The 14,934-nt window shown below is 51.7% G+C and overlaps 1 protein-coding gene across 2 annotated transcripts in view; it reads right to left on the reverse strand.

Moving 5' to 3' along the window:
- Positions 1-14,934, reverse strand: part of NR6A1 (nuclear receptor subfamily 6 group A member 1) — a 67,886-nt gene that overhangs the window by 16,010 nt on the left and 36,942 nt on the right. Inside the window, exon 1 of one of the 2 annotated variants that reach the window (XM_041484039.1) lies at positions 4,418-4,511. The exons of the other annotated variant lie outside the window; for it this stretch is intronic. Within the exon in view, the coding sequence (XP_041339973.1) occupies positions 4,418-4,445 (28 nt within the window). The 5' untranslated portion in view covers positions 4,446-4,511. Of the gene's footprint in view, positions 1-4,417; positions 4,512-14,934 lie in introns of those variants that run through there. 2 annotated transcript variants of the gene reach the window in all.

Genomic DNA, 14,934 nt, shown 5'->3' on the forward strand with positions numbered 1-14,934 from the left:
ACGCGGGGAGGGGGCCGGGGATTAGGCAGAACAGAGGAGTCCTCTATCTGCAGGGTTTAGCTCCCAGCCCTCCCCCTGCTCGCACAGCGGGGCCATAAATCCCGGGGTCAGCAGCAGTGCTGGGCTGGGGACAGCAGCGCCGGCCAAAGGAGCACACAGGCTGCTCCAGCGGCAGGCACAGCCCTGGGCTCCCTCCTCAGCCGGCAGCCTGGCTGACCATGTCAATGAGGGCTCATTTCCAGGCACAGCTTTTTTTGTTGTGGGAAGAATAGGGCCGTCACCCAGGCAGTGTGGGAAGGGCGGATGATTAAAGCGAGGAGGAATCGGAGCCCTTCCCTCCTTGCCATGCCTGTCTCCCCAGCCCAAGGGGAGATGGTGTGGATGGCCCCTGGCCACAGGAGCCGCACACATCCCTGCAGACACTGCTGCCTGGTTTGCAGGTTAGAACTGCCAACAGCAGAGGCACACACCGGGAACAAAGACAGAGCCCAGGGACCGCAGAGGTGTCCGTGCTCCCCACAAACAAAACTGGGAGATGGAAAAGGATGGCCTGCACAAAGTCTCAGAGGTTTAGATCTTTAAAAAATCCTGCAGGGACCACAGCCAGGCTGCCCTGTGCCCACGGGTTTGCTGCTCCTGACCTTTGCCAGTTTTCACCGCACGTAACACAGCGCCTGGTGTGGGTGAAGGATGGGAGAGACAGGGCAGAACCACAGGGAGCTTCACAGAAACGATAAAGCACCAGCAAACCTAAAGCAGCTTTGCACTGAGGGTGCTCTGAACTCCCTTAACCTTGAAATTTCACTAGGATATCAAAACAGATAACAAGAAGAGCCATTTTTAAGTGAATAAGCCCTCCCTCCTCCCTGTGTCTGTCACCTCTCATCTCACTGATTCCTCTGGTTTCAAACACTACACAAGACAACACAGATTAGGACACAAAGCATTTGGTAAGAAATTTTTTCAAATACCTGTTTTATTTCAGAGAGAGAGCTGAGGAAGCTTCCCCCTACCCCCCTCCCCAATTTTCCTGATGGGCCTTACATTTAACAAACTCATACACGGGATATTCTGGCTTTGTTCTCCCAACCCATTGTAGCAGGGGCCACTAAATCAAACAGTTGCTGCTACGACAAAAGCACTCACAAAAATCTCAACCTCATCTTGAACCCTGAAGATTTTTATGGCTACTCCCTCGCTAGCCCCTCCCCGAAGCCACATTAAAGGATGTATTGTTTTCAGAGGTCATGGTAGGTTTCATACCACATACAATGTAAATTCTCCAAGAATATGATGATGTTACACAAGAATCACAGAAGATGGAGTAAAAAAGAGAAAAAAAAGCTCTCCTCATCTATGTTTTATAAGGCAAACAGTAAAAGCAATACATTAAATTTTTCAAGAAACTGCCTTTTGCCCTCAGCAAAATGAGCAGTCTTGATAATTTTTTTAACAAAGTTCCTGTGAATTTCCAAAAGGAAATATCTCACAACCCTGCTGAAACACATAGCAAAGACCCAAACAGAAAGCGCTACGGCTCGTGAACGAGATTCTAAACCACACAGCAAACGAATTAAAGCGTGGGGACACACAGCCAGCAGGTCCCTGTCACTGCTCCCACCTGTGCCAGCCCTGTGCACAAACTCCCAGCAGTGCTGCTGGAGTGGCACTGCTGTGTGCCAGGAGGGGACCGGGCGCTGGCTGCAGGTCCCCAAGGCTGCCAGGGGCTCACAGCCCGCCCGGACACCCGGCTGAAAACTCGACAGCAACTGCAGCTCCCTGGGAGATTTACCTCGGAAACCTGGCGGGGTGTTGGGGATTTTCCACAGTGGTGCTTTGCGATGGAAGAGAAACAAAGACTTTATTGCCAAAAGTAAGGCCAAAAGTGAAGGCACAACCCCTCACCCAAACCCCAGAGCAGACAGCGCTGGGATTTGGCCTGGCCAGAAAGCAAGAGGCAGAACGAAGAAAGCTGCCACAGGCAAAACTTCCCATTTATACAACAGAACATGAATTTACAGCTAAGACAATCTTTTACGGCTGAAAAAAAAAATTACAGGCAACACTCAGCACTGCAATTCATTAATATATTTAACCTCTTTTCAGCTGTGTGCCAGTTATTTGCTTCTTCATTAACTGACCCTCTCGCATCCCCCTTTAGCTGGGTTTAAATCTCAAGCTGCTAAATACCAGCTGTTTGGGGAGGGGGGCGGAGGGGGAGATCTCACACATGTGTTACTTGAATCCCAACCGCATCTCGCTCTCCTCTCGCCTCTGGTGATGCCTCGAACACAAACAAACGTGTTGGGCTTTCTTTCCCCTTTATTTTTCCTAACGACGCTTTTCATTGTCAATTTTTAGTTTCAACAAAACCACCCTGTGAAATTCAAGCCCCAGAACCGAAGGAACCCCCCCCCCCCCCTCACTGTGGAGCGCTGCATTGTCCAAACAAGCCCACCCCCAAACCAGGCGCCTTTGCTTCAGGGGCCTTTTTTTTTTTTTCTTTTTTTTTTTTTTTAACTTATAATCGATGAACACAGGGATTAAATTTTCTGTGCGCTGGCCCCTGCTCGGGACGGCAGCGAGCTCGGCGGCAGAGCCCAAAGGCGCACAAAGGGCCGGGGGCGTCCCGCTCCTGCTCGCACCGACCCCCAGATGGGGGTCCCACCCCACGCTGGAGGCGGGCGAAGGCACCGCGTCCTGCCTGGCCAGCCCGGCTCAAAGAGCAGATTGTGCTGCCCCGGATCAGGCCGGCCGCGGTGAGAGCTGAATAGAATTAACCCTCTGTGAACTAAAACAAAAACATTTGTGTGCCCAGCTGGGAGAAAGGTTAATTTAAATGGACAAGCCTCCTGTTAAAAAAAAAAAAAAAAAATAGAGGAGAGGAAAGAAAGAGGAAACCTGCAACCTTATTGCCTGTACTGTAAAGAGGTGTTCTACTGACAGAGAGCCTCATTTTAAAAAGCAGTAAGTGAGTACTGGAAAGAAAAGAGAAATACTGCACTAGAGGAATGGCCAGCGCATCTCCCTCTGGTCTCCCTTTCCAGTAATGAAATCCCAAACTCACGGTCCTATTCCACCCTGATTCCGTTTCTGCCCAAGCAGAGTTCAATTAAAAGAAAACCCCATTAAAACACCCAGAAATCATCAGCTGCTCCTTTTCGGCTCGGTATAAATCAAGAGCGTGCAGCTGATGAAACCCATCACCCTTCCCCAGCCTGGGACACATCTCCATTTGCATATCAAAAACTCATCTGTGAAATGCAACTTCTCCGGGGCAAGGGAGCCCCGGCCCCACGGACCGCGCGTCCCGGGGGCTGCCGAGGGACACGGGGCGCTGCGGGACCCCCGCCCGCTCCATTGTGCGGGACGGGGACAGGACGGATCCTTCACCGCGGCCAGTTGTTGCACAAAGAGTTTGGAACAAAAGCCCGCACGCCAAAATGTGCCCGACGGCCGGGACCGCAGCTGGGGACACGCACGCGGGTCTCGGTCGCTGCCCACGCTCGCAGACCGACCCCGAGTTCAGTCGCTCTCTCAAGTGATCGACTTTCGCTGATCCAATTTTAGCAAAATAAAGCTCCGTGCGCGGTGCCCGCCCCGGCTCCGGCGCGCTCCGAACGAGCACTGGGTTACACCGGTTTGGTTTTTTGAATTGGTACATTACAAAGCGGTAAGACGAAGCCCTGACTTACCTGCCCTAAAACCTAAACCTTGGCCCTGCTGAAGCTGTCTAGATGTGCAGCCACTGAGAAGGATGCTGAATTAAGAAAATCTGGAAGTAACCCCACCCCCAGCAGTCCGGGCTGCGGGAGCAGGGCCTGGGCACAACAGAAACAGCGACTTCTGCAACGTGTGCTACCAAACACGCGGTGCTCTCTCCTGAAATATTTCATCCTTACTCTGAAGGTGAGCTTTACCGCTGTCTTCAGTCACGGAGGGGAAAAAAGGCTGCAAATACCGGGGGGGCAGCGCCGGTCCCGGGAGGGCGGGCGGGCGCTACCGAGCGCCTCCGTGACCCCGATACTATCCATAATTAACGATACTAAAAAAAGCTCCTCCAGATGGTCGGAGGGATTAGGAAGTTTAAAATATAAACAAATTAAGCCACAAAACAAACTAATGCCCTTTTTTTTTTTTTTTTTTTTTTTTTTTTTTTAATTGCATAATCCTGCTCGCAGCCCAGGGCTACGCCGCCCGGCCCCGCACCCCGGGAGCCGTGAAAAGGCAGGAAAAGGGGAAAGCCCGCACGGCTCCCTGTCCCCGCGGTCCCGCACGCCGCGGTCCGAGCCCCGCACGCCGCAGCCCGCGGGCGCCGGGACGGGGCGGCCCCGGGCCGGTAACGGCGGGGGGCGGCGGCCCCGGGCCCGCGCAGCCTCCGGCGGCACCGCCCGGACAAAGGCCCGGCCCCGCTCACCTTCCATGCAGGTCGAGTCCCGCTTCATCCCCGGCCGGCTCCTAGGGCCGCCTCATGGCGGCGGCGGGCGGGCAGCCCGGCTCGGCCATCGCCGCCACCGCGGGCCGCCCTATGCTAACGACGTGATGGCAGCGCCGCCCCCGCCGCACCGGCCCGCGGGGGGGCCGGGCCCCCGCCCGCCCCGCGCTGGGACTGGGCCACCGGCACACCGACCGACCGACCGACCGACAGACACAGGACCAACTGTCAGACTGACCAACAGACCGACTGACCAACAGACTGACCGACGAAGAGAACGACTGACAGACTGACAGACTGGCAGACTGGCAGACTGGCTGATCGCTGCCACTGCCTGAGGCACGGCCTGGGCAGTGCCAGGAGGGATCAGGCACTGGCCATCACCACCAACCACTGGCCACCAGCGTTGGCCACCGTCCCTCACTACTGGCCACCACTTTGCACAGTCCTTCCACGGCTTGCCAGGGAAGTTGAGAGAGAGCGCTGCTCGCTGTGGTGTGAAACAGATACCACTGACACAAACTGGCACATCAACAAAACCCGGGATCCTCAGCATGAAAATAAAAGTTGCCCAGAGCAGCTGTGGCTGCCCCATCCCTGGATCTGTTCAAGGTGAGGCTGAACAGGACTTGGAGCAACCTGGTCCAGTGGAAGGTGTCAATGCCCACGGCAGGGTGAGCTTTAAGGTCATTTCCAATCTAAATCATTCTGAGATTTTCTGAGTCTTTGAAAATGATTTCATTAAACTGATAACAAGTGCTTATTTTTAATTACCAGTGAAAAGCAGTACAGACACAGGCAGTAGAGCCGACAGGCACAGCTCTCCGTGCTCAGGGCAGTGCCCTCGGGGAAGCCCCCTCCCCTGCCCACACCTGGCAGAGCGCTGAGAACACGGACTGGGACTCCCAGTTCCCCAGGACTGGGAATTCAGGTGCTGCTTTGGTGGTGGTCGCTGTGGGGCAGGGGACTGGAGCCCTCCTCCTGCACAAGTGAGACACTGGAGTTAAAATGGGACACAATGAATCCATGACTGATTTAGCTGCCCACCTCAAAACAGGCACCACTAGCAGCACTGGTCATGGTGAGCTCTTCGTCAGACACAGCCACGTGTGTCTGCACCAGAAAATGTTTTCATGAAGCTCTTCTGCCCCTTCCTTCTCCCTCTGGGATAAACTCAGCCTGGGCTACAGTGCAGCTCATGTGTCCTTAGTGCCCAATAAACTGTCCTGGTGCTCAGCTGTGTTTGACCAGCCCAAACCAATGCTCACCACACCACAGCATTTAAGGGGAGGCCCAAGAACATTTCTGCTGATGCCCAAGCCAACCTGTCATCCAGATGTCTCAAAGTCTCAAAACTGGCTTTTCTGAAAAGCCACAGTTTGCTTCTGTTCCTCATCCTGAGAACTGCAGCACCCAACTGCGCTCTGAGAAATGCCTGGCTGAGAATAAACAAGGCTCAGAGGCAACAAAAGAGGTCATATTTCACTCCATCCCAAGCCTGAAATTTTATTGCTTTCTGGTGACATCCAGCAATGCAAGTAACCTCGTGAGCATGCAGGGCAGAGCTCAGTGGTGTCCTCCAGGCAGCCCGGGGCCCCTGCTCCAGCTGACCCTGCTTGGGCAGGGGATCTGGCCCCCAATCCCAACCCCAGCCCCAACCCCAACCCTTCCATGATTCTCTCTACTCATAATCCTGTTTTTAACCCAGCACTTCCACACAGCAGGTGCATTTGCAGGAGCAAACTCTCTAAGCCCACCCTGCAGTGCTTTGCTGATGCTGTAAATCCGTGCAGTTCTGTGCCAGTGAGACCCCCGTGGGACTGACATCCCCTTTTCCACAGCCACCCGACCCGGGCTGGCCGAGGAGCAGCGCATGGCCAAGGTAAGCCAGGCCTGGCTGCACTATTGACACAGCTGTTTGCAATTGTGCTGCTCCCAGAGCTCCACATTCTTCATCCCATGTGAGCCCCGCGCTGGCTCCCGGCACCCCTCGGAGGAGTGTGACCAGAATGCAGAGTGCTCATTTTGTAAAGCTGCAGCCTGGCGTGGACACAGCAGGCTGAAATGAAGCAACTTAATCTCCAGATAACACAAAGTTGCTCCCACAACTGATGTTTGGACCCAAAACACAGACACACCAAAAAAACCCCAAAACAAACCTCCCCCCCCAATTCTGAAACTGCAATTACAGACAAAACCTGGCTGGGAAAAATCATAATTGTCCAAACAAACCAAATCTTCCAAATTCTTCAAAACTCACATTAAATACACATGGCAGTTCATCCATACAAAAGCCTTAAGGGCAGAAAATAATTGCAGAGATCCAAAACTATTCTGTAAAATCACAGGCCAGCTGGGAATGGGCAGAGGGCAGGCAAAGAGACAGGAAAAGGAGTTCTGTTGCCTGACTCAAACAGTCATGCGGCAAGTCTGGGTAAAAGGAAAATAAAGTAGCTGGTTCTTATTTTAGCCTGTATCATCCAATTCCCACCCCAGACAGAAAAACCTGATGCTACTGTAACCAGCATTTAAGAATTTATAACAAAACCAGTTCACAACAGTAAAAGCCAAAAGCATTGCCAAAAAGTGGGCAAGTGGCACTGCTGCCTGCAAGGGATTTATTGTCCTGATGTTAAAGCCATAAGGGACAGGCACAGGAAGCAAGAGGAGGTTCTGCCCCTCTCCCCCTGCTCCCTGGTGATGTGCCATGAGATCACCATTCCAAAGAGAAGGAATTCTCAAAAGATGTGACTTTTTCAGAAATATGGAGACGAAGTGGCATCATGAGCCATCAAAATGGATGGAACAGCTCTCCCAGGACCAACACCATCCCTTGCCACAGGCGATCCCAAAAGCTTTGATGAAAACCCCGAATTTGGGCAGAGCAGGGTTGGCAGAGCTGCGTGGCCCCAGGACAGGGGCAGCCCTTCCCTGAGCTCTTGCTGTCCCACCCACGGCCGCAGTTTCATAATTCCCCGTGCTGCAGCGGGGCTCTGCCCATTTTCATGACAATCGGGGCTCTGTTGTGTCCCCGCAGTTCGAGCCATCAGCCCCTTTGTGGCAGGAACAAAGTCCGGGCTGCGACAACAAAACCCAGCACATCTCGGCGCTGAAGGCGACAAACCCAGGGCTGCCCCCACACCGCCGAGCTGGCCACGGACCAAACGACAGCACCAAGGGGATTTGATTTCAAGCAACGAGCAGATCCCAAGGAAATCCCCGATCCTGGCTTAGTTTTGATGTTACCAACAGTGGTGCTGCTGGCAGCATCTCTGCTGTGCAGCGCCTGAGCCTGCGTGGGTCGGCAGGAACCTGGGGAATGAGACCCAGCACCCACAGCCAGAACCAGCCTGGTTTGCAAATGGGGCTGAAAAAATGATAAAAATTCAGATTAACACATCTCAACAGCCTTGGTGCTGTGGATGTTATTGCTTTCAGGCATTGCAGTGAGAGAATTGGCTGGAGGTAAACACAGCTTGTACTTTCTCCAAAAGATCTATTCCACTCATTATGTATGCAGCTATTTCAGAGGAAAAAAAATTAGAATTAATATTAAATTGCTTAGAGGAGCTATGGAAGAAACTGCAAGGAATTATAATAAACATCCACCTGATGTCTGAGCTGTTCTTGATAATGGTTTAACAACAGATCAGGTAATTCCTCTCCTCCCTGGTGTTAAACACACCAGGAGTGTGGTGTTAATAATTCTAGTGAAGGTGGTCACTTGGTGCACATAAAATTAAGCTATTTTCTCCTTCTTACTAGTTTGATAGGACGTTGTGTAAATTGAATCCTTCTATCAATTTCCGGTTTTACCTGTTTATTTATATTTTTATTCGCCTGGCTACCAATTTGCCATCCCAGACAATTGAGGGGTTACAAGAAGCATTTCATTGCACCTCGCACACACAGCAGAGAGAGCTCTGTGTAACAGAGGAGAAGGCAGGGGGGAGGTTAAGGGCTCCTCAGAGAGGTCGCCTTCAGAGGAAAAAGGGAAAACAAATGGGATTGTAGGCATGGGAAGTATATGGTTTTACTGCCTTAGTGGGAAAGTACAAGAAAGGGGAATTGCAAAGGGAGAAGCTTTACATTTCTATGAGGAGGCAATCGAGTTCCTTTCCCTTCCTATGGGATAGCTCCATCCATTCTAAGAGTGCATCTCCTGTAACTCCCAACTCGGGTCACAGAGCCTCAGAGCACACTGGAAAACACGGGGAATTCCTGGGCTGGGTCCTGGCACCAGCGAGAGCCTCACAGAGCCAGGCACTGCATGGCTGGAGCAGCAGCGGCCAGGGCAAGGTCTGACCCTTGCAGCTCCTCCTGTGGGCAGCTCTTTGTGATCTTCAGAGCCCACAGCAGATGCAGCAGTGGGGCTTTGTCCCACATGTCCCACCTACAGGACCAGTGCACCCATCAGCCAGCGTGGACACGATGAGCCCAAACTCTTCATCCAAACCCAAACTCTTCATTCAAACCCAAACTCTTCACCCAAACCCACACTCTTCATTCAAACCCAGGCAGAAGATGATGTTCAGCAGGGTGCAGGAACAGAGGAGAGGCCTCTAGGCCGGGAGGCAGAGTGTCTCCCAGATTTGAAGAGGTGGGAAAATTCTGCGCATTAAAGTGATCAACTGAAAAGCCAAAAGATGACTTTATGCCAGACTTAGACAAACTGCAATCACACAGATACACCAGCCTGCTGCAGTTGCTGGTGTATTTAATAATAGCAACAACAGACCAAGTTTGTTATTATAACTGTTGTTATTATAGTTCTGAATAGCATTTACAAATTCCAGCTTGCTGGTGAGCAGCAATTTTTTGTATGCCCAGGGAAAAACAAAGAGTGAGGACATTTCCTCAAATTTCAGGTCAGATGGCAAAACAAAGGAGAAAAAACCTTCAGAATTACAACAGCAGCCAACACGTTGTTGGGACTGCAGCAGCTTGGGAGCTTCTTTGGATCATTAGGTGTTGGGGAAATGTTCAGATGTTCCTGTTTGGGAACGTCCTGGCTGCTCCGTGCCTCTTACACAGCGGTGACACTCGGCAGAGGACGGGGAGGTGGCACAGGGAGAGCTGGGGAGGTGGCACAGAGACACCCAGGGAGGTGGCACAGAGGGACCGGGGGAGGTGGCACAGAGGGACCCAGGGAGGTGGCACAGGGAGACCCGGGGAGGTGGCACAGGGAGACCCGGGGAGGTGGCACAGAGACACGGGGAGGTGGCACAGAGACCCAGGGAGGTGGCACAGAGGGACCGGGGGAGGTGGCACAGAGGGACCCAGGGAGGTGGCACAGGGAGACCCGGGGAGGTGGCACAGGGAGACCCGGGGAGGTGGCACAGAGGGACCGGGGGAGGTGGCACAGAGGGACCCGGGGAGGTGGCACAAAGGGACCCGGGGAGGTGGCACAGAGACACAGGGAGGTGGCACAGGGAGACCCAGGGAGGTGGCACAGAGACCCGGGGAGGTGGCACAGAGGGACCGGGGGAGGTGGCACAGAGACACGGGGAGGTGGCACAGAGGGACCGGGGGAGGTGGCACAGAGGGACCCGGGCCATGCGGGCCCGGCCCCGCTGTGCTGTCCCCGCGGGTCCGTGCGGCCGGAGCCGGACGGGAGAGGGCAGCACCCGACCGAGGACACGGCGAGCGGCACGGCGGGACTGCGCACCGGGAACGGGGACAGAACACCGGGAACGGGCTGGGCACAGCGGGAACGGGACACCGGGGACGGGACACCGGGAACGGGACTGGGCACAGCGGGAACGGGACAGCACACCGGGAACGGGACACCGGGAATGGCACACCGGGAACGGGGCTGGGCACACCGGGAACGGGACAGCACACCGGGAACGGGACACCGGGAACGGGGCTGGGCACACCAGGAACGGGACAGCACACCGGGGACGGCACACCGGGAACGGGACCTCCCCTTTGTACCCACGTAACCAGCCAAGAACACATCCATGCCGAAAACAGCATATTCCACTGAAAAAACCCACATCACCCGAACTCCCAGCTTCTGTAAGAACCTCCTGCCAACACCTCAGCTTGGAGACTGAGGGATTTACCATCTACAACCATCTGTAAACAACAATTACTTATTAAGATGAATTCAAGCTTAAATCAGATTGTGAAATATCAAAATCTATGGAAAATATATTTGTTAGAAAGGCAAGGGCAATTGAGGACAACAGCGCAGGACAACAGGAGAAATCCCCATATTCAAAAAATCCTTGTGGCTCCTCTAGAAAAATGCTTTAATCATTTTAAGTTTCTGCTGTTGTACATGTGAGGGAAATGTCCCCATGAGCTACACAGTTGTCCTGGCTGCAAGGTCAAATCTTTGTGTCCAGCAGGCTGTGTGATTTCAGCTCAACACTGCAGAGCAGAATGGTGCTGGGGAAGTTCTTTGTATCCTGCTCAGTCCTTTGGAGCAGCCTGGAAATCTGGGGCATTTCTGCACTGCTCCCCACTCCTACTAATATTGGTTCGAATTCTGAATGGGGCAAAAGCTGAATCCTGAAAAAAACATATGTTACTTCCCTGTCTTCCTCCTGCTAAACCTGATCCTCATGTTTTCCTTCTGATAAAACTGGATAATTTATGCATCACCTGCACCAGCAGCTCCCAGGCCCAGATACCACCCACCCCAGTTAGCACGAGGTTCCAAATTAAGATGTACGTGACTGCAAAGAGCCAATTTTATTAGACAAACACTAGGGGGAAAAAAATCTTCCATCCTCCTCTCATTTGTGAAGGCACACAGGGCAAAGTATTCCCATGCCTATTCCTGACAGGGAGTGAGGCTGCCCCAGCACAGGGGCTGCTGCTTTGGGTGTAAAAACTGAATCGAACATGCAGTATTTAAGACAATTAGGTTTTCAAAGAAACTACACTAAACATTTCTTTCATGTGTAATCAAATTATGTTAAAGCAAACCTCATAATTTAAACCATTCCATTGGTCAGCTCCTATTTGTTTTCCCTGCACCCTCATTTTTGCTCCAGATCTGTCACATTACATTAACACCTTTCCTACTCACTGCCTACAGAAATAACAGCCTTCGACATGCCTGCACAATCCATTTGTCCTGCTCTAATTACTTTTTGACATAGCCTCTTCTGCTGTTATCTTGCCTTTTCTGACCTCTGTCTGTATTAAAGCCATTTAAAACAATCTTTACACTCTGTATCTATTGTGATGTGTGTCTTATATGATACTGCTGGAGTATCAGGCAGCGACATTTTGTAAATCAAATATTTAAATCTGTGGTAATACGATAATGTACTTGAGGAGGAAAGCCACGGCATAGTGGTAACAGCTACAACTGGCTGCTCACAACACGAGCCCCCAGGACTGCAGCACATTTTCAGGATGAAATTTCTATAGTCATAAAACTGTTCTACATAAGGAAGCTGCTCAAAGATAAAGGGGGTTTTCTGTGTGCTGAGGAATTTCCCTTGATTTCATAAACGTGGAGGAAAGCAGGAGAAACTGAGAAAAGTGGTCATCCTGCACAAGAGAACCCAAAAAACCTCCAGACAAACTGAGCAGACAGGAAGAGGATCAGGCAGGGTGCACCAACAATGCAACCCATGACAAATCACACTCTTCTTCAGACCCAGAGAAGAAACCATGAGTCTAATCCCAATATCCCTCTGTTTTCATCAAGCCCATTCAAAAACTGTGCCCTCATTTTCTTTTGTGGTGATTCACAGAAGATGAGCCTCTAATTACCAGCTACTTCCCCAGCTGAAGCAGTGGAGGATCTGCTCTGTGCCAAGTGTCTGCTTTGGAGTCAGGAACTTTTCCACATGGTGGAACTAATTTTTTGGATATCAAGTTGATCCCAACGTACGTATGTCTCACTATACAGTCTAACTACAGCTTTACATGCTATTTTCCACATGATCCAGCCTCGTGCTCACTTAATTGCTATCTAGTCAATATTTTACTCACATTTCAAGAGATTCCTCAAACCTACATTTGCTCTGGTTCATTTACAGGGTAATTATCCAGCTCACACCAAGTCTGGCCTTCTAGATCCAACCAGTGCAGACACAGGCACAGCTCTGCTGGGAAAGCACAGCTCTACACTTTGTCTTCCAGATGACAGCACTATAAAACCAACAGGGGACAAAACCAGAGTCAATTAAAATACATTAAATGCAATGCAACAATTCCATGATTTGTCATAGAGATTTTATTCCTTTGAATTCCTCTGACTGTGTCCTCAGGACATTAAATCCCACGAATGCTGTGGAAAGCTCTTCCCACAACACTTCCCTGTGCTCATTTTTATTTTCCCCTTCCTGTCAGCAGCCCTGACCACAAACCTCGGCCTCATTAAGGCATCTAAACAGAGAAGGGACCCGTGGCTGCACGAGCAGAGCAGTGTGCTGGGAAAGCAGGAGTGTGGGACGATGCTGTGCTGGAGCACAGCGATGGGAAGGTTTTTCAGCCATGGTTTTCCACAGGACATCCAACAGCAGGAGCAGGTCATGCCCACAGGAGCTGCTGAAACAGCGAGGATTCAGGGCACCATAAGTAACAGACACCAAGGAACTGAGGCCATAGAGATTCCCAAATTTCATGTCTTGTGAGTGAAGAGGCTCCAAGCTCCTCTGTCCAGCACACAGAGCAGCATCTCCTCCAGCTGGCTCCAGAGCAGCTGCCAGCAGAAGCTGGGGCCTTCATTCCTTGTGCAGGAACCTCGTGCTCGGAGCAGCCCCGCGCTGGGACCGCGATTAGTCCTTACCAGATGCCTCTGAATTGCCTGCTGGAGGAATCCACCTCTCCTGTGACTGCCCTGGGACGCGGCCCCGAATTAGGGGGGTTGATTTCCCCTCATTAAGCCTGTCCTGAGCTGCTCTCTGCGGGAAGCAGCCTCGCCACAGCTCCCACCAGGGCTCCAGAGACACACAGAACCCACCTCAGCCTGCTCCTCCTGGCCTTGGCAGGGGGAAAGGGCAGCTCAGCTAAACCAAACAGATCCTCCAGCCTGCTCTCGGGGCCCGGCAGCGGCTGCAGCCGAGCCCCACTCACTGTGCGTGTGCAGCACAGACAGACAGACAGACAGAGCTGCCCTGCTCTCTGCAGCCGAGCCCCACTCACTGTGCGTGTGCAGCACAGACAGACAGACAGACAGACAGAGCTGCCCTGCTCTCTGCAGCCGAGCCCCACTCACTGTGTGTGTGCAGCACAGACAGACAGACAGACAGACAGAGACAGAGCTGCCCTGCTCTCTGCAGCCTCGCTGCCTGCCATAAATCCTCCCCAACGCAGCACAGTGGGTTTAGCCCGAGGGATCCTCTGCAACTGCGAGAAATGTGAGAGGGTTTGAGAGGAAACATGTAAGATTCAGATTTGAAATTAAAATGATCTGCCCCAACAACAGCGCCTGGATTTCTGCATTAAATTTTTGACATTCCAATGGCATGATACGTTCGAGTTGCTCACCCAAGATAATCCCACGCGTTTTTTTAGGAGTTAAAAATTAAAATCTGCATTGGGGTTTTTATCATACATCTTGGAAACAAGGCAAATAGAAAACTCCCAGTGCTCACCACCAGGCATCTTATCAGCAGAACTGCGGGGCTCTTTGTGCTGTGCTGCGATGACTTTGCAGCACACGTACTCCTGCAAACAGCCCCTGCTACTCCCAGGAGGCACCCTGGATGCTCAGCCCCACAGATGCCACGCTGAGGTGACACATCGTGTGTCACAACAGCCCAAATCACACTGAGTGAGCTCCTGCACCGGATTCAGCAAACTGCTCTTGCACTACGTCTGCAGGAGCAAACGTAAGATTGAGACAAGGTTATACACGCTGTTATACACGCCCAGTATTTGGTTAAATCAGGAATTAGACTTATGAGTTCTAGAGATATGAATGTCACTTAACCAAACAGAACATGAATACCCACAGGGCAGCGACCCTCTTCCTTAAAGGAAAAGACATCCAGCTTTTCCTGTGTGAGTCTTGCCAAAGACTAATTACATTATTGCTTGTTATTTGCAACAAAACATAAACATTTTCCTCATGCCCTGAGACGGCAATGACAGAGGAACCCGTACACCCTCACCTCAACACACGCTGTTGTGTAGGATATACAGCACTCTGATCTAGTCTCATCCACCCACTAAATTGCTCCAAAGTTTGCTTGCACATATTCTCTGCAAGTCCAGTTTGAAGCTGCTTTCTGCACTGGCAGAACAGCGAGCAGGGTGACAGTCTAACATGGTGTCCTGCTGAGATCCAAGAATAGCAATGCCTTAAAAGGCAGCGATGTTGAGATCACAAGGAAAAGAGAATTAGGGCACAGCTGTGGAGTTCTGTAGGCTAAAACATAGACTCAATATGTCAGAGAAAATTAAATCACAGAGCTACATGTAATTTCTAGTCTCATTTGGAACTTTGCTGTAGCTGTGCAGAATTTGTGCTCGGGTCATACATGTGAGTCCCTGTGTTTCTGCACACAGAAATAAAGCATGAAATT

Source organism: Pyrgilauda ruficollis, unplaced genomic scaffold, assembly GCF_017590135.1.
Source record: "Pyrgilauda ruficollis isolate IOZ18807 unplaced genomic scaffold, ASM1759013v1 scaffold62, whole genome shotgun sequence".
NCBI classification, from domain to species: domain Eukaryota; kingdom Metazoa; phylum Chordata; class Aves; order Passeriformes; family Passeridae; genus Pyrgilauda; species Pyrgilauda ruficollis.